This window comes from Anthonomus grandis, chromosome 16, assembly GCF_022605725.1.
Source record: "Anthonomus grandis grandis chromosome 16, icAntGran1.3, whole genome shotgun sequence".
NCBI lineage: Eukaryota > Metazoa > Arthropoda > Insecta > Coleoptera > Curculionidae > Anthonomus > Anthonomus grandis.
Window position 1 is genome coordinate 12,405,120 of NC_065561.1, and position 23,745 is coordinate 12,428,864.

General features: G+C 34.2%; 1 protein-coding gene across 1 annotated transcript; it reads right to left on the bottom strand.

Moving 5' to 3' along the window:
• Positions 1 to 1,430: 1,430 nt before the first annotated feature.
• Positions 1,431 to 21,997, bottom strand: LOC126745771 (serine/arginine repetitive matrix protein 2-like). Its single transcript, XM_050453760.1, has 9 exons — positions 21,779 to 21,997; positions 21,085 to 21,364; positions 14,712 to 16,554; positions 11,637 to 11,711; positions 10,428 to 11,582; positions 10,253 to 10,375; positions 9,949 to 10,188; positions 3,095 to 3,349; positions 1,431 to 3,030 (listed from the first exon to the last, which is right to left on the bottom strand). Exons 1-9 carry the CDS (start codon positions 21,902 to 21,904, stop codon positions 1,686 to 1,688), a joined length of 5,442 nt encoding a protein of 1,813 aa, XP_050309717.1. The 5' UTR covers positions 21,905 to 21,997; the 3' UTR covers positions 1,431 to 1,685.
• Between the last annotated feature and the right edge of the window lie 1,748 nt (positions 21,998 to 23,745).

The following is a 23,745-nucleotide window of genomic DNA, read 5'->3' on the forward strand; positions in this document are numbered from 1 at the left end:
AAGTTGTCCCACGCTCGCTGGCTTACTACAGCCAACAGGAGACTGCGTTTATATGTAGCCACCGAAAACCCCCTATCAAACCTAGTTATTTTATCAGAATTTATTATGAAAGTATATGCCCCTGTTTGGTTTGATATTAAAACACAACCACTGATCTACAACGGAGCACATTTGTGGAAAGCCATTACTCTTTCCAGAACTTTTCCACCTAAAGTTACTAAAATAGTCGACAAAGTCTTTGCCGCCAATGTCTATTTTGCCCATTCTGAAAATTTGCTCTTAGCAATGCTAACAGACCCAAGGCCTCATATAAAGACATTGGCTGTGAGAAGAATAATAAAATGCAGAATGCATCCCAGCAATGAAGTGAGAGTCTTTAGGGTACCTTCGATCAACTTAGCCACTGAAGATTACATTGATTTAATAGACTGGCAAAAAACAGTAATTTCTGAACCACCCTTAACAGTTGCTCTTAAAAATGAAGATTTGGATAATTTATTAAAAGGTACATTTGTGCCAAACTTTGAGAAATTTCCATGTCCCACTCAGGCAGTAGAACGCTGCGTCAAACTGGTTACTGAGGCCTCCACTAAAGTATGTGGCGATGAGTCCAGAGACGGCTACGTTCGAATGAAATTAGAAGGTCGACAAATGTTACCAATTTTAGATAACAAGTCGCAATATTTTAAAAAACGTAACGTGACTTAAGTAAGATTAGAAATATATGGGTGGGAAGGTCCCCAATTGGGAGGAACTCCAGGTGCAGATACCTCCGCGTGGTGGGTTCTAGGTTGATTAGTATAGTTTTATAATTAAAATTATACTAATCAAGCAAAAGGCTACACGAGTGCACGTGCACAATCATACAAATATGTTGATTTATGGTATATATTTGATTTTTTTTAAAATGTCTTCGTTCATGGGGTGGGTTAAAATGCTTACTATTATCTTTAAATTTTTTCTGGGAATATAACAGATTAATTAAAAAAGATTTTAAGGTAGCGCCCCTAATTTTTTTGACAATTAAATGTTGAGCCCTAAAATAGCCCCTGGGCCCAGTTAATTTTTTTTTAATTCAAAAAATTTCCCTGCCTGTATGATAACCATAGGCACTTTTTCCAAACTAGCGTCTTTTAAAAAATCGGCTTTTTTCGGCCCACCATATCAACACAAAATCATATGGCAAGGGACTGAGTAAATGCATGTGTATTTGTTAACAGAATTAAAACGGGTTTAAGGAACATTGGACTTCAAAGTATCTCGAAATCTCGCAAAAAAAGATGTATTATTTGATTAATGATTTATTATTTTCATTCTTTTTCGTTTACTAAGTGTTTAGACTATTGATTGTTTATACTCAATTGCCACTCTAAAAAGATTTAAATTTAGCTTTGCAGTTCTAAGTTTTTTTTTAATTAAAAATTACTATCTCAAACTGAAACTTTATTTAAAACTGTACAAAATTACATAGAACTGGATAACGTATACATTATCTTAAAGAAATATTCTTATTTTCTACCCCTAAAGCAATTACAACATGCGGGGAAAATCTTTGAATGATTGTAGAACAAAAACACCATAACGATCCACAACTTGCCCAGATTAAATTAAAATTCAATACATACTCTATCACAGATAAATATAACGTACAACCGAAATCTGAATGTCAAAAAACTAAAGGAAATTCAAGTCATGTCAATCAGAACCGTAGCAACTTTTTTTCTTCTGTCCCTTTTCAAGGGTTTAGAAAAATAGTTTTTGGCATTATCTACGGTTGCATTGACATCAGATGTCACTCCAGTACTCGAGGAGCAACTAGTTGTTGCAACAGCAACTGATTGTTGTAAAACTTTTTCTCGCGGATCGCATTTCGTTAGCACTTTAATTGGCGTCGAAGTAAAAGCTTTAACATTTTTATCTAAACAATTAACGAAATTTGTCATCTGACTGGGACCTTTTGGCGAATCGCCTTTTTTTTCTTCATTAGAAAAGAAACTTTTATCGCTATTTGGACCTAGGTTCATGAGCTGTTGTAAATCAGAGTCAAACATATTCATCAACGTCGAGGATTCCTCAATGTGAATCGTTTTTATATGACTAAACGACTCGTCTTGTAAAGACAAATCGAAAGGTATCTTAAAGGGAGATTTAGAGTCGGTTTCCGTTTTTGGCAATGCGTCGGAACTCTTATTTAATATATCTTCGCTCATTTGTTGTATCTTAGTCAGGGAAGAAAGCTGGCTATCGGTTTTTTGTATGTTAATGTAAGTCTCCATGATCTGAGGTAATTCTTTACCTAGTTTGGCAACTTTGGTATTTGGTACGCCCTCGAGATCATTATCACCTTTTCGTTTTCCTGTTTCAATGTTTCCGAGCATATTTCCTGTTTTATCAATTTCTCCGACTTTTAACGGAGTTATTCTCTTCGGCGTTTTCACGGATGGTTTTTTTGTTCTAATACTTCGCCTTATGTTTGACACATCCGATTGATCTCCTTCTGTAAGTGACTTAATTGTCTCTAAATTGCCTTCACTGTTTTTATTATTAGGCGTATTTGGAGAGCTTTCCTCAGGTGTACTGATTGTTTTTTCCTCACTAGTCTTTATACCGGAATTGTCTTCAATAAAGGCTGTTTTTTCTACTCTAGGTTTCACTATGTCACTGTCGGCTTTTTTATTTGATTTAAGAGTGCTAACTTTATTATTCTCAGCTTTCTTTGAGGTTTTATTTTCTTTACTCTTTGTTGTTCGTTTACTTGCAACATTTTTCCTTTTTTTCTGAACCTTTTCAGGACTTTCATCAGAATTTTTGTGTTTATTAGGCTGAGCTCCAAAACTCATTTTGATTTTTATCTTTTTGCCTTTCTTTTCAGTTTTTTTTCGTTTAGATGCAACTGGTTTTATAGGTGTTGGTTCACTTGAATCAGTACTGCTTTCAGAATCACTCTGTGTACAGAGTGTTGCTTTTGCTTGGTTACATTTATTTGTATGATCTTCGATACTTTTTTGTGGAAACGGCATCGGTGGAATACTGAAATTTAAAAAAGTAAGCATCCTTGAGTAACTACAACGTAAATTTAACTAATAGAACTTACTGGCATGGGCTGTTAAAAAAAGCGAAATGCTTTTGAATTTGTTCTGGTGCAATTTTTTCGGTATTTAGTGACTGGGAATGTTCGGGCTCGGCACGTTGCACTTGTTGGAGCAGAACTTCATCTGCTGTTAGGTTCTTGATTTTTGATCGACTTTTTGTAGCTTTTAGTAATTTTTTAGTAATATTTCTTTTAACTTTTGCCGCCGGATGTTCTAGTTCTTTATTAGTTTTTGGAGCAAGTGGAGAACAAGAGGACCTGAAACAAAAAGATGTCAGAATGTAGTATTAAAATCGGCAATTTGCTAAAAATGTTTGCTAAAATGTTTAACCCTTTAATCTTCTACTGAAAAACATTTAAATATAACCGTTTGACGTAATCTAAAGTTGAAATGATAAGTTTACCCTCTTAACAGGCTAGCGTAATAAAATCCTTAAAACAAACATGCTATGAATGTACAAGTGCCTTAGAAAGAAAATGTCGGACTTGCATATAACGCGACATTTTGGGTTATCTTCAACCGGTGTACTATATTTAACAGCCGGTATTCTCTTTCTAAATCACCATTGTGTTCCACCCTCAAAAACTCAGATAGCGAGTGAATGAGTGAATTCCTTAATGAACATTTTTCGTATTATTATGCAGATATTCAAATGGATGATTTAGGAACTTTACTACACAGATAACATTCTCTATGAAGTGATTATACGCTATGCATAGCTGCATTGAAGGACTATACAAATCCCAAAGCTTATCGCCCTATTATCCTTTTGTTTGAAAAGCACAAAATGTGCGATATAAAAGGGTGAAATGCTAACGACTAACCCGCTTCATCCTAAACCTCTAAGGAGATCAACTACGGCTCAGCCCTACACTCAGTTTTAAAGGCGGGTGGAAAACTCTATGGACCACAAAGAGTTCACCTTGGGTGAATTATTGATATGAAGGGTGCGTTTGACAAAACAATGGAGTAAAACTAGAAGGAAATGCTTCGGAAGTAAAGTACCTAGCAACTAGAAAGATTTCCAAATCGGCGTATACCAAATCATCAAACATTTGCTGCTATTGAGAGACGCCTTCACGAAACCGGTAGTTTTGCTCCTGTAACTCAACTCAATTATGGACCGCACCATAAGATAAGGACTTCTTAGATGAAGAAACAAATTTTGGAAAGAATCCATGAAGATCCTACATTTAACATCAGACGCTTAGGTTTAGAAGTAGGAGCATCTAAGGATGTGGTTCAAAGAACAGTAGCTTTATCCATAGCACATCAAGACCCTTTGCCTACGGATTTTGAACAACATTTGGGCTTCTGTTAATTTATCAATGAAAACAGACAACAACATTTAAATTTTGCTAAGCAAATTTTCTTTACAAATGAAGCATGCTTTACGACAAGTGGTGTAACTAATTGTCATAATCAACATGTTTACGCTGATGAGAATACCAATGCCACTAAAGTAACTAATTTTGAACATGAGTTTAGGGTCAATGTATAGGCGGGAATCATTGGCCATTTTATAATCGGTCCTGTAATTTTACCTAACTGGTGTGAATTATTTAGAACATTTACAAAATACGCCGCTAGATTTATTAGAAGAATTTCCATTACAACTTCGGCAAGATATGTGGTTCATGCATGATAGTGCTCCACCGCATTTCACTTTAAATGTTCGGAATTATTTGCATCAACAATATCCAAATAAATGGATTGGAAGAAGAAATGACGCGCCTGTAAACTGGCCACGACGCTCACTGGACTTGACTCCATTAGATAATTTTTTGTAGGGGTCTTTAAAAACGATGGTGTACTCTAGAATAATTAATACAGAAGAAGAGTTATGGTAAAAGTAATGAAAAATGCAGCCAACATACTGAAGAACGATGGGGAGTTGATGTAAAGAGTACTGTTTAACTTTTTACGCCGTTAATATGTGTATTCATGTTGACAGAGGTCATTTTGAACAAATTGGTAAAAGTTTACAATAATTACAATTACTTTAAGTAAATTATTAATTCTCATTAAATTTTAAAAAAATCTTCCTGCAAACTACGTTAAAAGTAACAACACAAAAAATTTAATTCCAATTTTTTATTATTCCGGTGCGGCATCAAAGACTAAAACGCGAAATATCTTGGTAACGGTCAATTTCAGCGGGTTCTAACAAGAGCTAACTACATTTTTTACTAAAAAATGTTAGGGAAATTGATTCCTTTACAAAAACCAGACTTGCAAAAAAGTTATGGTCATTTTACAAAATTAACAGTTCAGTATGGAGCATCTTCTTTGAACCACAGTAAAAAAAGCCGATTTTTTGGAGTTTCTAAGGCTTATTTTGACCTCAGGAATATGTCCTAGGATATTGTACAGACCTTTTAGAGACACCCTCTATATGAGAACAAAATTATAACAAACGAACATTCAACAAATTTATATACTTTATTGATTCTGGAGTCGCTAAAAGAAAATCTTCTGGTCTGCCGTTTCCTGCCATTCCTCAACGATGATGGTTTGGTTTTCGTCACATTCACAGGAGTTTGGACTCTTGTCCCATTTGTGTAAAGTAAAGGCGCATCTGCCATGATGCGTTTTGATTCTATATTTGATGCTCCATTCATCTTCTATTACGTTTAGTGCGTTCTTGGTTGATGGTTCTCTAGATCTAGTTTGTGTACATATAAAGTTTGTGTTGATATAAACAGTGAAGGCGTACAAAAGGCAAGACAAGATAAATGGGGCTTCTCTCCAAAGTTATTTATGTGGATCTACGAAGCTATCATAAGACCTATGCTAACGTATGGCGCTATTGTCTAAGGCCATAAAGTGGATCAGGATTTTGTTGGAAAATAGAAAACATAACGGGTGCAATGAAAACCACACCAACCAGGGCTTTGGAAGTTAAGCTGTGTCTGACGCCCTGGACATATTGTATATCAAGGAGGTCGCAATACTACACACTACGCCTACTCACAATAATGCGCTTCCGCTTTGCTGCAATAAATTTAAATTTGGGGATAGGCCTGCAAAGAACTTGCCCACTTGAACTTGCAAGTTTGTTGCAAGAAGCAACAAACTTGCTTCCTCTACTGGAGGTTCAAGTTCACTTTGCTCGCAAATGTTTCAAGCCGTTCAACAAACTCTACACAATCAACATAAAGGGCATTGGTACCAATCGGATGTCGGGTATTGCTAATATCTATTCGGACGGTTCTTCTTCTTCACATGTCTTCCTAGGACGTCGGCGATCATCCTTATGATTTTTATGTTAATAGCAGCGGCACTTGCAGACAGCTTTGTCAAATTCACACCATCAGCCAGGACGTGCGTCTTCTTACTTGTCTTCTTCTTATTCTAACTTGCTTTTCTTGATGGTAAACAAAACTTCTATCTAGTTTATTCCCGAGACAGGCAAGCATCTCGGTGTTTCGGACTGTCTACGTATGATATTTATGATATTCATAGCAGGCGACTGTAGCATCACATCTCGAACGGTTCTATTCAGCTATACATTGCTTTTGTTAAAGTCCACACTTCCATTCAATAGTCTTCCATAGTAGAATTGGAAATAAGTAGCACCGTAGTAAACGAATACGTAGGGGTATTGACAAGTCTCGAGAAGCAAGAAAGTTGCTGCTTGCTAAATGTTGCTAAATGCTCTCCCCAGCCTGCTTGATGGAAGACCTTATTTCCGGCGTGCTATCCCACTTACTATTCAATAAGCATCCCAGATATCTGAAGCTGTAGATTTCTTGAATCTCTTGGTCGCCGATGCTCAGGTTTGCTTAAGACTCACCATTTTTTCTAATAACCATAGCTTTGGTTTTGCTCATAGCTAATCTGCGCCCTTTTTCTTTGCTGTTAGCAACAACCCTATTCAGTAATGCCTGCAACTCATCAGCACTTTCTGCCAGTAGAATTAGATCGTCTACATAATGCAAGTTATTTATCACATCCCCAGTGCTTCGTCCAATGCGACGGCGAACATTTGCTCAGAGGTAAAGAGTAATTGATAAAGGACACACCCTTGCTGAACGGGAACGTACTAGGTAGTCACATCCTTAACTTTGACATCAGCGATTTGGTTGTAATACAGATTTTTTTATAATGCGGACGACAGATTTTTTTATTTGTGAGGAAGGACCACTTTAAAAGACTATTTTAATATTTAACTAAAAAAACGATACAGGGGGATCAAAAACTAGCATTAAAAATTAAAGTGAAAAAATCATTAAAAGCCAATTTTTTTAAATGGAAACCCTTTATTTTTATAATTTTTTCATAAAGATAATTAAAAATAAGGTTAACTTTATATAAGGTTATCTAGTCCAAAAATTGATAGTTTTTGAAGTATTGGCAGTTTAAATTTGACCTAATATTAAAAGCCGTATAGTAACACGGCTCAAGGATTGTTGATTAGTTGATCATGATGGTTGTCATAGTAACCGCTGGAAGCGGCAGTAAGACAAAACAACTATACGGCTTTTAACATTAGGCCAAATTTAAACTGTCAATATTTCGGAAATTATCAATTTTTGGACTAGATAACCTTATATAAAGTTAACCTTATTTTTAATTATCTTTATGAAAAAATTATAAAAATAAGGGATTTCCATTTAAAAAAATTGACTTTTAATGATTTTTTCATTTTAATTTTTAGTGCTAGTTTTTTACCCCCCTATATCTTTTTTTAAGCCAAATATTAAAATAGTCTTTTAAAGTGGTCCTTCCTTTAAAATAAAAGCGAAACTAACCAATAAATAAAGGCTAGTAAAAGGGAGTAATCGGTAATTACGTTAGGGCTTATAAACATAGTTGTTCATATGAAATTAAAAATATCTCAAAAACGGTTAGCCTTAGGTATAGGACATTATACACAAAATATACCTAGAATTTCACGTGGAAGCCAAAAATATAAAAATATATAGGGTGTTCTATAAAAAATAACGAAGTTGACACCTACTTCCGGTATAACCGGAAACGTCACAACTGTCAAAATATTTTAGTTGTGTGGCCCCCATCGACTGTACCATGTTGCCAAATTTTCAAAATTTTTGAAAAATTAGTTTCTGAGATATCGATCGCGTCTATTCGTCGTGAGACGCCCTGTATATAAATACATACTTCCATTATATCAAGATCAAACCCTGGATTTAAATTGCTATCAATACAAGTGTATTGAATGCAATAAATTGAAACGATCAAATTTCATAAACAGGAAAAAACCACAACAAAACTTCATAACATAATCTATAAACACAGGATTTTAGGATGTCGTAGATTAAACTTAGAATATAAATACGTTTAATCCACGACATCCGTAGGAAAAACCGAAGGTACCGAAAAAAATGATCGGTCGTTTCGGTTGACATTTGCAATCAATTTTTCAGGAACCGCGTTTCATAACCAAATTAACCGAATCAAATTTCAGAAATTGTATAGTTATGGAACGGTAACCGGCACAACCGCAGAAACCAGTTAAGTTACGGAACTTACACTGACTGTCAGAGAGGTGTTCCTCGCATTTACAGTATAATTGATCATGTTTCATTTTGAGTAATTTTTAGCGTATGGCTTATTATGCTAATCAGAGTATTATGCTAATTGAGTACTTCCAAATAGACGTCGTCTGGTCTGTAATTTTGTTTCGTCTTATAATTTTTATATTTGCGAAACTCTATTAAATTATTAGGTATTATTGTAAAGAAGTAGTCTGGAATTTAATTTTAATGATTTTAACCTGTTCAAATTTTTTGTAGAGTTTTCTGTTTCCCTGATGATGGCCTACGGACGAAAACGCTAGGCAGATAGTATACTGCTGAATACGTTGTTTTTATTACTTTTGACTTTCCCAATAACTACCGTCAAGTCCTAAAGCCTCAAAGGCGGATTATCTCAATTGGATATTGCTCTACTAAGGTAATCCCATACATGATCAATAGGATTTATGTCGGGAGAGTTGGCCGGCCAGTACATTCTCTGGATATTGCCTTCCCATAATAGGTTTTCTACCCTTTGCCTGCGATGTGTGTCTGGCATTGTCGTCTTGAAAAATGTAATTATTTCCAAATTCGTTACGCAAAGATTGCTTCAACAATGTTATCAGCGTAGCCGTATATGGTACTTGTCACTGTTCCTTCTATGAGAATAAGTGGGCTACGGAGATCATACATACGGCGATACATTTTACCCCACCAAAACATTAATCCGCCTTGATAAGGAACAATTTCTCTGACAAAAGTAAGTCCTTCCATCTATAACTAATGATGGTGATCAGCGACATCTTGGTCTATTTTCAAGTGTAAGTTTAGGCACCCTTAAAGGCCTTCATGCCCTTAAATGTTACGAATAAAACCTTCTTCTTATGGTACTTGTCAAAACCACCCTACTTTATATATTACACAAAAATGACTTCAAACCGTTACCGCCATCGATCTTTCCTCTCTAATGTCTAGGTTGACCAGTGACCTCTCAGTTTTGGAAAAGGGCGCCGTATCAAAGTCCGTGGAATATTCAAGCGATGCTCAATCTAATGATTTGATAAATCTTGTTGATGTAAGCCCACTATCCTTGCCCGATCAAACTAGAAATCAGATTGCCTGGCATTGTACCAAAAATTTAATCGATATTTTGTCACTCGACATCAAATCAGAACTGCTACATTTTATAAATGCCTGCATATCGTCGACCAAAAAAATTTGTTTGCAACATATCCTATGCTAAGATAAGATGTTATTTATAAACTAAACATGACCACCTTAAATTAAACAGGTCAAAATTTAGCAAGAGAGGCCTCGACTTTTGGAGATGTATGTATATTATAAACGTAAGCGATTTCTCTAATAATTATACTCACAGTGGGCTTCCAAAAATATCAATCAACTTTTCCCTGGTGTTCTTTAAAGGATTAACGATGTCTTTTTCAGGAGTTCCAGGTATCTGATATTCCACATCTGCACTAGTTTTTTCACTCAACACTGATCCTGCTTGTTTCCGAGACAACTGTGCTTGTGCTATTTGGCATTCTGAAGATGCTTCGTCTTCCAGGCATCTCTCTAATTCTTCGGTATTTAATACATCTTTAGACTTATCTATGCTAAAAACAAAGCACATCATCATTAGAAATTATAAAATTATTTTTCTGTTTTTATTGTTCTAACCTTTTAAGGGTTTTCTGACCAGTGATTCCATAAACAGCCTCTTGAATATGTTCAATACATTCAATATCATGAGTACTATGAAGTTGTTTCACTTCCTCTTGTATAGCAGCTTGTGGTGGAGCACTGAAACAAATAAAAGATTATAAAAATGGTTTATATAATGTTTAAATCTTACCCAGGCTTGATTATTGAAATATCTATAATATTAATCTTAGGTACTTTATTAGCTTTGGATTCTATTGGTTCTTCAAGTGGCTCTTCATCATCAGATAAGTCAAAATCCTGTAGAAAACTATTGGAGTCTTTGTAAGTTATCTGTGCTTGATTGATCGGTGGTGATCTATATCTTAAACTGTCTTCTTCACTCGTTTGTTTTTCGTTATTTTCTACTATGCTATCACCATGAGGCGGATCGATAGTTACTAAACCTGGCAGAGGTTCGGTGTTGTCTTTAGAAATTTCACATAAATTATTATCTAATTCTTTTTGTTCACTTTCCTCTGATTTTGCTTCACTTATTTTCTTAGATCCATCATAAAATTCACTTTCTTCTTTGTTTTCCTGAGGATTTTCAATGGTAGATCTACGTCTCTTTTTATACGCGTCTAAACCTATCTTTTTCTTCTCTATTAATGGTTGGGTAGCGGTACCAGTGACAGGAATTGAAGTATTAGGTGGCGCTATATCTTCAAAAACAAAAATTTCCGTAGCTTTTTTCAAAAATTTCGCCATATTATTAACAGACTCGGCATCTTCTTTAGTAAACGGTTCTATACACTCTTTCATTTTGACGTGGATCTTTTCATTTTTAATTAACTCAAAAGCCAAACATTCTTTTTTCACCATTTGGGCTTTTGTAAAAATCTCTTCATACGATAGGTTTTCTTCATTTGTATTAGAATCTTTTTGAAGATCTTTCTGTTTATTTTCTACAGAAATATATTTGTCATATCTAGACTTGTTTTCTTGTTTATTGTTGGTCTCTTTAAGTCCGCGATTTTCATCACGGGTGGAGAGTAAATTCTTATCTTCATTGTTTCTTTCTTGTTTTACGTCAACAAGATTGCGATAATTATTTACACTCTTACCGCCTATGGTTTCCCACTTTAAATCAATAGATTCAGAATGTTTTATATTTTTCTTGGCAGGTTCTTTTTTATCTTTTGGTAATTTAGGTTTTCTTTTATTTTCACGTTTTTCTACTTTAGACTGAATTCGGGGAGATTCGTTGTCATCATCGTCTGTTAGTTCTCCGGATTCCGTATCACTTTTCAAATTAGTTCCAATTTTACTATCTTGTTCAAGTAGTTTCCGTTTTTCCGCTAAAAGCCTAAAAGAAATATATTTTCAAAATCAGTTGTATCTAAACAGTATTAGTACGAACCTCTCAAGAGCTTCTTCGTCCATTTTAGAAGTGCTTAGATTTTCTATCTCCAACATTGGTTCGTCACTCTTGTACCTGAAAGTATATTATGCCATAGATAGATAAAAATGAACACTAAAGAACCAAATAAAAGTTTAGTATACTACAGTGCCTATGTTTTAAATTATATTCTAATAATCAATCTTTCTATTAGAAAATTTAGACGTAATTCTACAGTTGAGGAGTGTTATTCCAAAAAAGGACATGTCCACAAAAGTTCAAAATACGTTTTATACTGATTTTTCTATCTTTTCTATCATTCCTATCGACTAACCCCTTCAAATCGTTTAAAAAAAATACATGTCCCCGTTAAATTCCCATATGAAGGTGTTGTGTTCGATCAAAACTAGACATGTCCGCCTCACATGAAAGTTAAATCTGTTTTATTCAAAATCGGACAAGTCCACTATTATTTCTTATGGGTAAACACCGATTTTATCCAAAATCAGGCATGTCCATTTTGTGCCCGCAAGGAGTAGTTTTCCTCAGTAATTTTCCTCAGTAGTTTTCCTCTTTGTGTTCTGTGATGACGATTCAATTACACCAACTTTTAATCGCAACGCATCTCGGTTTGAGAGTAGGGAGTGGGGGAACCTTGTAATCGTTGTATGCACATCTCGCTAGCGGTTTTTTACTTTTCTTTGGTTTTAGTTACGTAATTACGATCGACGAGTCTGGACAAGAGAAGAGGTATTATTGTCGTTTGATTACTATGTTTCGCTGTAGTTTTTAGCCGTGTGGCGTTTGTTTATCGGCGTTTTACAAAAAATTAAGTTTGTTATGGGCGTTTTGAAAAGTTTCGGTAGTTTGGATGTCAGAGTGGGAAATATTAATGTTGGCAGTAGAAAAAGGAAGCCTAAAGTTCCAAAAGTGGAATATTTGAGAGCAAGACAAAAGTTTTGCCAGACACTAAATAAAATATTACAAGATCAGAAACTATGTCATCTTCTGTCTGTTTGTCCGCCGAAAAGGAAGAGACCTAGGGATGGTGTAAACGAAGAAAAAAGAAAGGCCAAAAGTATGATTGCTTCTTATTTCTTTCGAATTCGACAAGGAGAGCAATTTTTTATGGTGCCCGTTTGTAGGCAGTTTTTTGCTTTAGCCTTTAGTGTTTCAAAGAACCGAATACAGACTTTAATAAAAACCGTACAAGACGGAAACGTTCCTAAAGAGAATCGGGGTGGTGACCGTTATGGCAACAAAAATTTGGACAAGAAGCAAAAAATTCGTGATTTTTTAAATAATTTGCCAGCCACTGAAAGCCATTACAACCGCAGTAAGTCCTGTCGTGTTTCTGTCTTGTGAACTAAACTTGAACAAGCTATGGAAAATGTTCAACGATAAACATACCAATTTCCATGTGACAAAATCAATGTTTAAAATAATTTTCTATTTTGGATTTAACATTGAGTTTTCGTCGCCGGCATCCGATGTCAGATATTGGCTATGTATGCTGGCAAAACAGTGAGAGAATTAGGTCTCAGAAGATTATTGAAGTGTAGGAAAACAGCAAACCAACAGGAAATTGGTTTCAGGAAATAGGTTTGATTAAAAAAAAAAAGCGTCCAGTTGCTGTATGTGGAAATACAGCAAGGGATGGATTTATAAGGGCACGAATTGCTTCTAGAGCTAGTTTGCCAGTATTCGAGTCAAAAAGTCAATACCTTCAAGTTTTTAATGAAAATTAATCACAAAAGTACAAATAAGGATGGGAGGGTGGTGGAACTCGATATGCAGCTACCTCCACGTGGTGAGTTCTGGGTTATTTCCATCAAAAATAACAGATTTTCGATAAAAATAAGCGAAGAGCTGCATCACGGCTATAAAAAATATTTCGTTAATTGTGCAAAAAGAAAAATTATTGACAGTCACGTTCTTCAAAAAAATAATTGTTATTTTAAACTGTACCGGGTGTACAACTAAGAGAGGTCGCCGGCCATATCTCAGTAACTAGTCATCCCACAGCATAGGGAAAAAAATATTTCTTATAAAAGCGGCAAAGAGAAATCGTTAGAAATTATTTATAAGTTCGTACGATGACCGCTAGGGGGCGCAATACAACATTGAAATAGGAAAAATTGGTTTTATTGAAAATATTCAAAGTGAATCCTAGAGAAGAATGATGCCATTTTAAAGCATGATAAATTCTAAACATTTTTTATTTCAAACTTTTTTTTCTAATCTGTCAAATAATAGGTGGGGAAAGGGTTGAATATTTATATCTAAAATTCGTGATAACTTTGAATTGGTCTAACGAATTTCAACGAGCTTACTTTTGTCTTCAAGAATAATTATCAGGCTTTTATGTGGTATAATTACTTAGCCGTTTTAGTTGTTTTGTTGAGCGCTAGAGGGCGGTTTGTGTTATTTTGGACTTTTTCAGCGATTTTCTGGCAAATATTAAAAACAACGATATAATTTTTTTACTTAAGCTAAAAGAGCATAAAAAAACATAAAAACTGGCGCAAACCGCAACTCGATATCTTATTTTATTCCAAAATTATAAATTAAAATGTTTTTGAACAATGAAATCTATCGCCGCGCTGACATTATTGCGTCACATAGTCAATAGTAAGCTTTGGAAACAAATAAATTTGATAAATATTTTCGGGGTCATGATAAAACGTTTATGATCGATGTCAAATGTAACGTCGAAGACAGATTTTGAAATCATTTAAGTTTTTAAAAATGCCAAACGTAGCTAGCAGTGTATTTGGAGTTAATGCAAAACGCACGCATTGCAGCCCGTATATAAATCCAAAGATACAGAACCTGACAGAAGACAATAATCATAGAGTCTTTACCGGTTTAGCTACTAGGCTCAGAAATACTGAAATTAATCGCGGCAATATTCATCGAAGACGAAGGCGAGGGCGCATAGAGGTAAACGTTATAAATATTTAGGCATATATTGAAATAAACCCTCAACTAAGCATCGGAAATATTCCTATTTAACACCTTAAAATTAATGAAGGATTTTTTTTTAAACTGAAATATAAAAACACATTTAAATAAATGTAACTGCTTTCAACTTACCCCTTGGCATGGTCGGTCAAATCAAAACTGCTCTCATTTCTCGCCCTATACGCTTCACGTAACATCTCACGACGGGTTTCTCTTTCTCTCAGGCGACTCTGTACCACTTTTCTATTAAATCCTGCCGAACTATCTCGGCCAACGGATTGTCGGTGAATACGTCCATTTTTAGCTGCCCTCTCTGAAAAACCCCTTCTATCTCTTTGCCTGTTCAGTCTACTTGGCCATTCTGGTGACCTATTTCTTGTACGTGTCTGTTGAAATCTTCTATTTCTATAATGATCGAAACCCCGATTTCTGGCACTGAAATTGTTTTCTTTGCTGTTACTCCTTCGATGTTTTACACGATCACAAGATTTAGACCTCGATCTTCTTTCATGCTGTCTAAAAACATATTTCTCTTTTCGATCCGCTCTATCCCTATTAGGTTCTCTAGGTGGGCTCCCTGGAGGAGTTCTTGGAGGTTTTTTGGTTCTAGGATGTTCACTACATTTAGGAGATAATCTGCCTTCCCTAGAACTGTGTTTACTTTCTTTTCTTCTGGCGTTTTCATTTATCTTTTGTCTTGATCTGTAACTATGAGTACCTTCATTTTCGGGAGAATTCGTTCCTCTACGGTCTCTGGAGTGAAGTCTATTCTTCCTACGACCATTTGTCGATTCACAGGTAGAAGACGAGCTCTCCGATCTTCGATCTTCTTTATGACGCGTTCCAGGTGAAGAGAGGGACCTGGTTCTTGATCTTTCTAGTTGATGAATAGAAGGACTTCTTGAAGCAGTTTTAGAGGTTTCTTTAGATTTGGTCCTAATATTGGTTTCTTTATAACTCTTGGGCTGCTCTGAATTCTTATGATCCCTTATTGGTGTTTTGTCTCTGGGATTTTTGTTATCTGTTGATTTACTTCTTGACCTTGAAACTTTTGATACCTGTTCTGATCTAGCCAATTTTGATGTATGGTCTTCATTTTTTCTTAGTTTTCCTTTTTCTCTACCAGGACTTTTTGATTCTGAAGAATGTGTTAATATTTTTTCATGTTTTGACCTACTTTTCGATCCATGTTCCTGTGTATTTATCTGACGGTTTTGGTTAAGCAGAGTAATCTTGTTTTTTTTATTGGTGCATGGATTTTTGTCACAATTCCTAGCATTTTTTTCGTTATCTAAGTATGGTCGTGTCAAAATGCTTTTTTGTGTGACATTATTATCATGACTTAAAAGTTTATCATCATTGTTAGTCTTCTTCTTTGGAATTTTATATTTCATGCAATCAAACCTTTGGAATTCCTCATTTGTAAGATTTCTATCTTCAATTCCTTCTTCAATAGGTTTGTGATTATTTTCTACTACCTCTTGAGACTTTATTTGTAAATCTACCTGGTTTAATGACTTAACTACTTTAAGTTCAAGAGATGCGTCTTTATTTATCACTCCTGTGTTTTCTGTTTCAGACCCCATGTTCACTTTTGGGACTTCTTTAATTATAGGTTCATCCTCAATAACTATTTCATTTGTGCTTTGTAGCTCATGTGTCATGCTTTCAATCTTGGATGATGTTTCATGTGATTGCTTTAATTTATCTTTTTTGAATATTATTTTTGTTGTATCTGAAGAGCTTTCAATTGAGGTTACATTATCACCTGTAGTTTTTAATCTGGAAACTCTTTCAGAATAAACTGTTGTTAAGTTTTGAGTGGTAGGGGATTGAATGGGTTTATTTGTGGTGCCTAAGTCAGTCTGTATATCTTGATGCTTTTTTAGGTTAGGTTTTGGTGATGCATGTGATATTTTTTTTCTTAGGTCTATTTTTCCTGAATCTGTCGGCAGGGTTGGCAGTGTGTTTACTTCTAAAAAATTGATACAACTTATTTAATAATGTCTATGAAACTGATAGGAAAAATTAGTTACATTAGAAAACATTATGTTTATGTATATGTGTGTGAATTCTATATACATAACCATTAAATTTTGTATGAGTTTCCCTTGTACATTCAGTCAAAAGGCATGAGTTTTTGCTTGAGCTAGAGGCTTTGAGCTAGTGAATATTTATATACATAGAAGATTTCCATAAGATAGGATCTGTACCATACTTAATATCTTCAACACTCTAAAGTCTAGAAAGCTCTAGAATAGATACTGTGTATAGTGAAACTGTAAACATTGCAAAAACCCATACAAGTCTTTTCTTCTTAATTGAATGTTAAAGTAGTGACACAGACTGTGGTCCCAAAACTATATAAACTCTAAATAAGACCTTTACATATTGCAAAAATTCCCTTCTAAGGTATGGAATATTCTCTTATGTGTATCAAAAATAGACCATAGTCATACAAAATCAGTTTATGTAACTTTTGAGTTCTAACAAAATTTTAAAATAACCGGCCCAGATATTCAAAACCACTAATTGAGCAATTTAAGACTAATCATATTTGGATTTATTTTGGTATTTTTAAAAAGCTTGCCTGTTATCTATACATTAAATCTATTATATTAAAGCAAAAAAATCCTTTGATGAAACATTTTTTAAGAAAAAAAAAATATATGTTAGATTTCCTATGCTCCTATTTACTTATATGGATATAAGTAAATAGGTATAATATGAATATTAAAAATATGCCATAGTATTGTAATAACTTTTATATTACTCTAAAGTATATTTTTGTAGCTACATTAAATAATTAAAATATAAAATAAATACTACTTAAATTTGTTTACCAAATTGTCTTTTCTGTCTAATTTGTGGAATGTTGATGTTTTGTCTAACAAATCATTGAACCTGTTCAGATGAATCAAACTAATAACTATAACTGTGCCAGATTGTTTCATTTCATTAGATATTAGTTTAGCACATAAAGCTTTTAGGTTAGACAATCTGTTTTTTTTTAACAACAGTTTATTTCAGAACTTAACAAAAGAACAGTTACAAAATAACTAGCATCGAGGCCTTACCAGTAATTTTTCATCCTAAACCTAAAAAAGACTGTAATTCATTTCTAACAAATCAGCATATAAAGCAAATTTTCCTTGAATATTAAGGTAGGTTAGGTCATTGATATACAGCAGAAACAGTATCGGTCCCAGGACCGAGCCCTGTGGAACAAGCTATTGAATCATATTCACAACCTGAAGATCCGACGTAAATGTGCTGCTTACGATTTTTTAAGTAAGAGATAAACCAAGAAGGCTTGAACTGTATGGCCCTTATGCTATACAGTTCAAGTTTTTGCATCTGAATCTTATGGATTACACAATCCAAAGCCTTCGATAAATCGCAAAAGTCTGCTGCGGAAACGCCACCACCATTAATCTGGCAGTTGGAAAATAAAGTTGTAGATGGAATCATCTGTACTTCATTTATCTTGAAAACTAAATTGCGACATACTGAGGATGTGGTTTAATCTTAGAAACGTCATCAAGCGAGATTTGACCAACAATTTGGATAAATCAGACTTTCCATTGTTATGGATAGGAATCACTTTCGCTAATTTTAAACAATTTGAAAATATATTCAATGTCCAAGGTGAGTTGATCGATTCTACCAGGGCCGACCAGGCTTCATCAGGTAAATAAATAGGTAGATAGCAATAATAATTAATAATTTGTCATTTTCTCCAATTACAATAAACCAGTTTCATAAAAAAATACAATTTTCTGCAATTTTTATTCCTGCTTCACAACTCTCCGACGATATTTGGAATTACCAAAAACAAGTTTTTTGGAAAAACAGTCTTAAATCGTTAATGATTTTGGATTTCATGCAAATCATTCACTAGGACGTGTATCTTGAATCGCTTTAGAGGCTTTTCTTCTTTCTTTCTTGAATTTAATTGATTTGAGCATCTTACAAAAGGAACTGTTTTATAGAAGCAATAAGAACATGTTTCCCAACTTAGTTTACTTCTATCTACTAGGGGAAATTTCAACAAATGTGGAAAACTTCCATTATCAATCTATTATTACTAAATATTGTTATTAAATACTATTATCTTCTATTATTACCAAAGCAAAATGGAATTGAAAATCTTTCAGAGCTAAGACCAATTTCTCTTTTACCCATCTTTGCCCAAAATGTTTGAATTAATAGTGTTGGATATGTTGCTTGAATTTGTAAATATGCAATGAAATTATACCCTTAGTACAGTCTGGTTTTCGGAAAAAATCATAGAAATCGAAGAAACAGCCACAGCCCTAACAAAAGTAGCTTCTGAGATATCAACCAATATGGACTCTTCTTGTGTTTCTTGCCTGGTACTGTTAGATTTAAGTAAGGCTTTTGACCTCATAAATCATGAAATGCTGTTGGCTAAAATAAGCTTCTTCGGTTATTCAGTGAGTGTTTGAAAATGATTCCAAAGTTATCTTTAACTGAGGACACAAATTGTGGAACTGGATGGAGCAAGATCTGAACCTGTTGTTACTGGTTATGGAGTTCCCCAGGGTACTCCTAATAATCCTCAGACCCTTATTATTTAGCATCTACACTAGAGATCTTCCAGAGCAGATTATTCAGAGATTTTGTTCCAAAAATCTTTATGAAGATGACACACAGCTATTATCCGAATTTGCTCCTCATAATGCAAGTCAATGTATGCAGCAAATTAATGAGGACTTAAACTCAATATTTAAATGGTCAAGACAGCATGGGATGATTTTGAGCACATACTAACTCATAGCTTTAATACAATAAAAAAACAATTTCTTCCATTTAATTTCACTACTTTGCATCTAAATAACAGCCCTCCTTGTTCAGCATCAGCAAAAAATCTTGGTGTCATTTTTGATGAGGTCCTAAACTTTTAGGTACATGTCAATAAAAAATTATCCTGCATGTATGCTTTACTTAAAAGTTTGTATCAATTTATATATTATTTGCCCAAAAATATCAAATTAATGCTTGTGGAGGCTCTTGTTTGGTCACAGCTAGATTACTGCAATGATTTTTACAATTACCTCACTCTTGAAATGAAGAACAAAATTCAGTTAGCTCAAAATGCCTCTATGAGATTTGTTTTCAACATCTAAAAATTTGATCATATAACACCAACATATGTTGACAATAAAATACTAAAATATGAAAAGAGAGCAGCTTTACATTTTGGTCAGTTTGTTTACAGAACTTACAAATCAAGGTGCCCTAAATATCTTTCAGATTATTTCACAGCAAGACAAGATTTACATAATCACAGCCTAAGAAACATTACAAAATTTCAAATACCAGCGCATAGAACTGAAGGTTTTAAAAACTCATTTGCCTATCAGGGTGTATTTTTGTTAAACTCTGAAGTATACAACTTAATAAGATCATGCTCACTTTTCACTTTTAAGAAGAAATACAAGGCAAATTTTAGGAAACGAGTTTATCATAAAGTAGTATATTGAAACTGCCCCCTAATACTGTATTTTTCAGCTAGCATGGAAGAACACATTTATGAATGTTACCTTTTATGTAATATTTTCTTGTTGCATAATAAATGTTTATTTATTTATTTATTTATTTATTTATGAAACCTAGGTATTTGTATTCCTCCACTCAGACAGATATTATTAGGTTTCATTTTGATGAAATCTGCTCCTGCTAAATACAGAATAAACAAATCATTTTTTACCTTGAGAGAGCTTTTTATATTAGTATGGGTTTGATTACTGTGTCTTGTGTGTATATTTTAAAATATTTGCTTTATATCAGACTCAGAATATTTTTTTTTGGAAATCATATTGACTTTTGTCAAAAAGTGAGTATGAAATTTACAATGCTAATCTGTATGCCTTAAAATCAAATGCTGACAGTATATCTTCTTTATTAATGCTATCATATCCTAGTTTAAGTTTTATTTCACTGTCAAGTATTTTATAGTAACCTGTGTTGTCATCTCACCTCATAAGCATCAGCCATACAGGAATTGGACATATTATAAGTAAAATTTTGTCAATTCTAATGAATAGGGTTGGAGTTGGATGGGAGTTGAAGTTAAGTTTGGATTGGGGTTGGAGACTCAAAGTCTTGCAGACAAAATTTACATATGTGTACTAAATGTGGGATCATTATCCTTCTTAATTTTATCGGAAAATGACCTGAAATTACCATTGATTTATGATAACTGTCAACTTTTTTTACATACCTCCTATCTGAATTTTGACAAGACCAAATATCTTTGTAGCAAATTGACTTATCAGAGAGATTTCACATTGGAATGTTGTCAATTTGTAGAAAATTTTTTAGTACAAAATATGATTCATCCAAAATATTTTTTATTTTAAAATCTTTACATTCTACCCTTTTCTACTAAAGATTTTTTTTTTCTGATAATTGTTGGATCTTAAATTGCTCGAACACTGTTTACAAGCTTTATTTTGTTTAAAAAAAAAACCGTCCTTACCATTTTCCTTCCTACTATGATCTGGCTTATTAAAATGCTGCCTATTCCTAAAACCAACAGGATTCCTTCTAAACAGAAGATTGTTTTTCTCTTCATTCAATTCTCTCACTCTTCTATCCCTTCTTTCTAACTCAGCCTTAGCAGTTTTGTAAACTTCTGATATCCTTCTTTCTAATAAATCCTTCTCTTGACTCAATTTCTTAATAGTCTCCTTCAATACTTCATTTTCTTTAAGTACTTCATAACTTGGGGCCGTTTGGTTGTCTATTTTTTCTGATCCCTACAATACAACTTTATAGAGACTTTTTTAGTTAATAAACACTTTGACAAATTTAAGAAGTGTCATTTTAAAAAGAGTGTTGACAACAAGCAATAATTGATTGACAGTTACATATATGAATATTTTATGTGTGGCTTCAAATGTTCATGTATATTGTTTGTTTATATGAATTATTTTCTAAATGAATGGATCATCAATTCACTCTTAGTCATATTAAATTGAGTTCGTGAATAAAAGATTGCTCGCTTGATCATCATTGTTGATACTTTTGAGGTATATTTGATCACCAAGCAACTTTTTGAAAGCTAGAATAAACAGTAGGAACTATACAAGTTTAGGCTTTAATGAATGTATTGCGAATTTTCATATAATTACACTATTCTGAAAGGTGTTAAAGTAAGTGATTTTGCTTACCTTATCATTATTTTCTGAGCCCTTGATGTTGGGTTCTAGTGCAAATACATCGCTATCGTCCACATCATCGTAAATGTAAGACAGCATTTTATCTTCCGGAATGGAACTGCAAAGAAAACTGCTCATTTTCTTCGAATTTTGTGAATTAATGTTAATAATAAAATAATTATTTGGAAACCAGGATAGATGCTAAACAAACTTGACATAACCTCACTTTTTGTGACTTTTGACAGCGAAAGTAGCGGGAGAACGAAACGACAGTTGGTCGAGCACAGCGGCGTATCTACTTGCTGGGGCTCAAATATGTTCCTTTCTTGTTGCCAGAAATATTTTCCAATATATTTGTACTAACACGCATTGTTTTATTATATTTAGTGCTGCTTTCCCAAAAAAAATTAAAAATATATTAAATATTGAAAAGTTGATGATACGACAAAATGCAGATACGCAAAAAAGATAATTAAAAATGGTGGAAAAAATAAGTTTTTTTTGGAAAGCACCTAACAATAGTCAAAGTCAAAAATGCTTTATTGTTTAATATAAACGTGTCATAAACAAAGCCACTTATAAGCTACACTTAACCGCTAGTGTTCGAAGTATGTATATAAAAAAAATAAAAATAAAATCTTAAACAAACTCTTATAACTAACAGACTTTCAATTTTATGTTAAAACTGAGATAAAAAAAACTCCATGAAAATCACAATTTCTTACAAGTAGGTCTAAAATGAGTTGCTATAGAACTTGTTAACAGCAGTTTCTTTAAATGGCGCTTAAATATTTTAGGAGAAGTTGCCTCTTCGATGTTTCCTGGTAGATGGTTGAAAATCTTTATTCCCTCATAGAAAATTGAGTTGTTGGTTAATGATGTTTGAATTGGGAGATGTAAATCTTTCTGATGCCGAGTAGGATATTTTGGACTGTCCTGAATCTCCGTTTATTCTTATAAATTATACATGCCATCGCTTGTATATAAAGGCAGAAGATTGTAAGTATACCTTCTTTTATAAATAATGGACGACAGGTATCTCCCGGATTAGCTCCATAGATATATCGCACGGTACATTTTTTAAGCGTACATAATGTCTGCACCTAAAAATCTCTAGCGTTTCCCCAAAAGCAGATCCCATAGCGAAGGTGAGACTCTATTAAAGCAAAGTAAACTGTTGTACCCAACCCAGCCAAGTTCGCGAGCACTCACCTTAACAGCAAAACTTCCCCAGGAAAGTCTTTGCGACCGCCACATGTCCCGGGACTTAAGTTTCCTATCAATAACCAGCCCTAGAAACCTCGCTTCATTTGTCACTTCACCGGTGATCACTTCACCAACAAAAACACTGTCGAGAACACACATGTCCTTTTCGAGCATCTCGAGCTGATTCTAATGAGTTAATTAGTTCGACGAAGCAGTGTCGACATGATTTTGGCTGATCTTATTAGGATGCCGCCTATGAAGGGGCTTCTCCATCCAGATGCGGAGTTTTTCCTGGTCCGTATGATGGTAGCTGCGCGCTTCCTCGCTCTTAAGTTGTAGAGGAGTGGAATCGTCTATTTGATTTATAGTGGCACTTCGAGGGTGGTGGTTGTGCGTTTTAGTAAGTAGGGTCCTCACTTTTCTTTGTAGCCTTTCTATGTCTGTCCTACTCCAATTAATTACCCTAAAAGAATAACTAAGAGCTGAACATGCGTAGGAGTTAAGTGCCTTAAACATATTTTTGCTGTTGAGATTGGTTCTCAAAACTTGTCTTACCCTTTTCACAAACTCGTTAGTCAGTTCGCATTTCATTGTTTGTTGTTCAATCGTTTGTGATTGTTTCATCCCCAAGTATTTGTAAATTTCGTGTTTGCCTATGGCCTCGATGGTCTGGACACTCTGCATCTGATATTCTCCTGGCTGAATTTTTCCTCGGATAATATTGAGAGTACGGCATTTATCTAGTCCAAATTGCATGCCGATGTCGTTGGAGA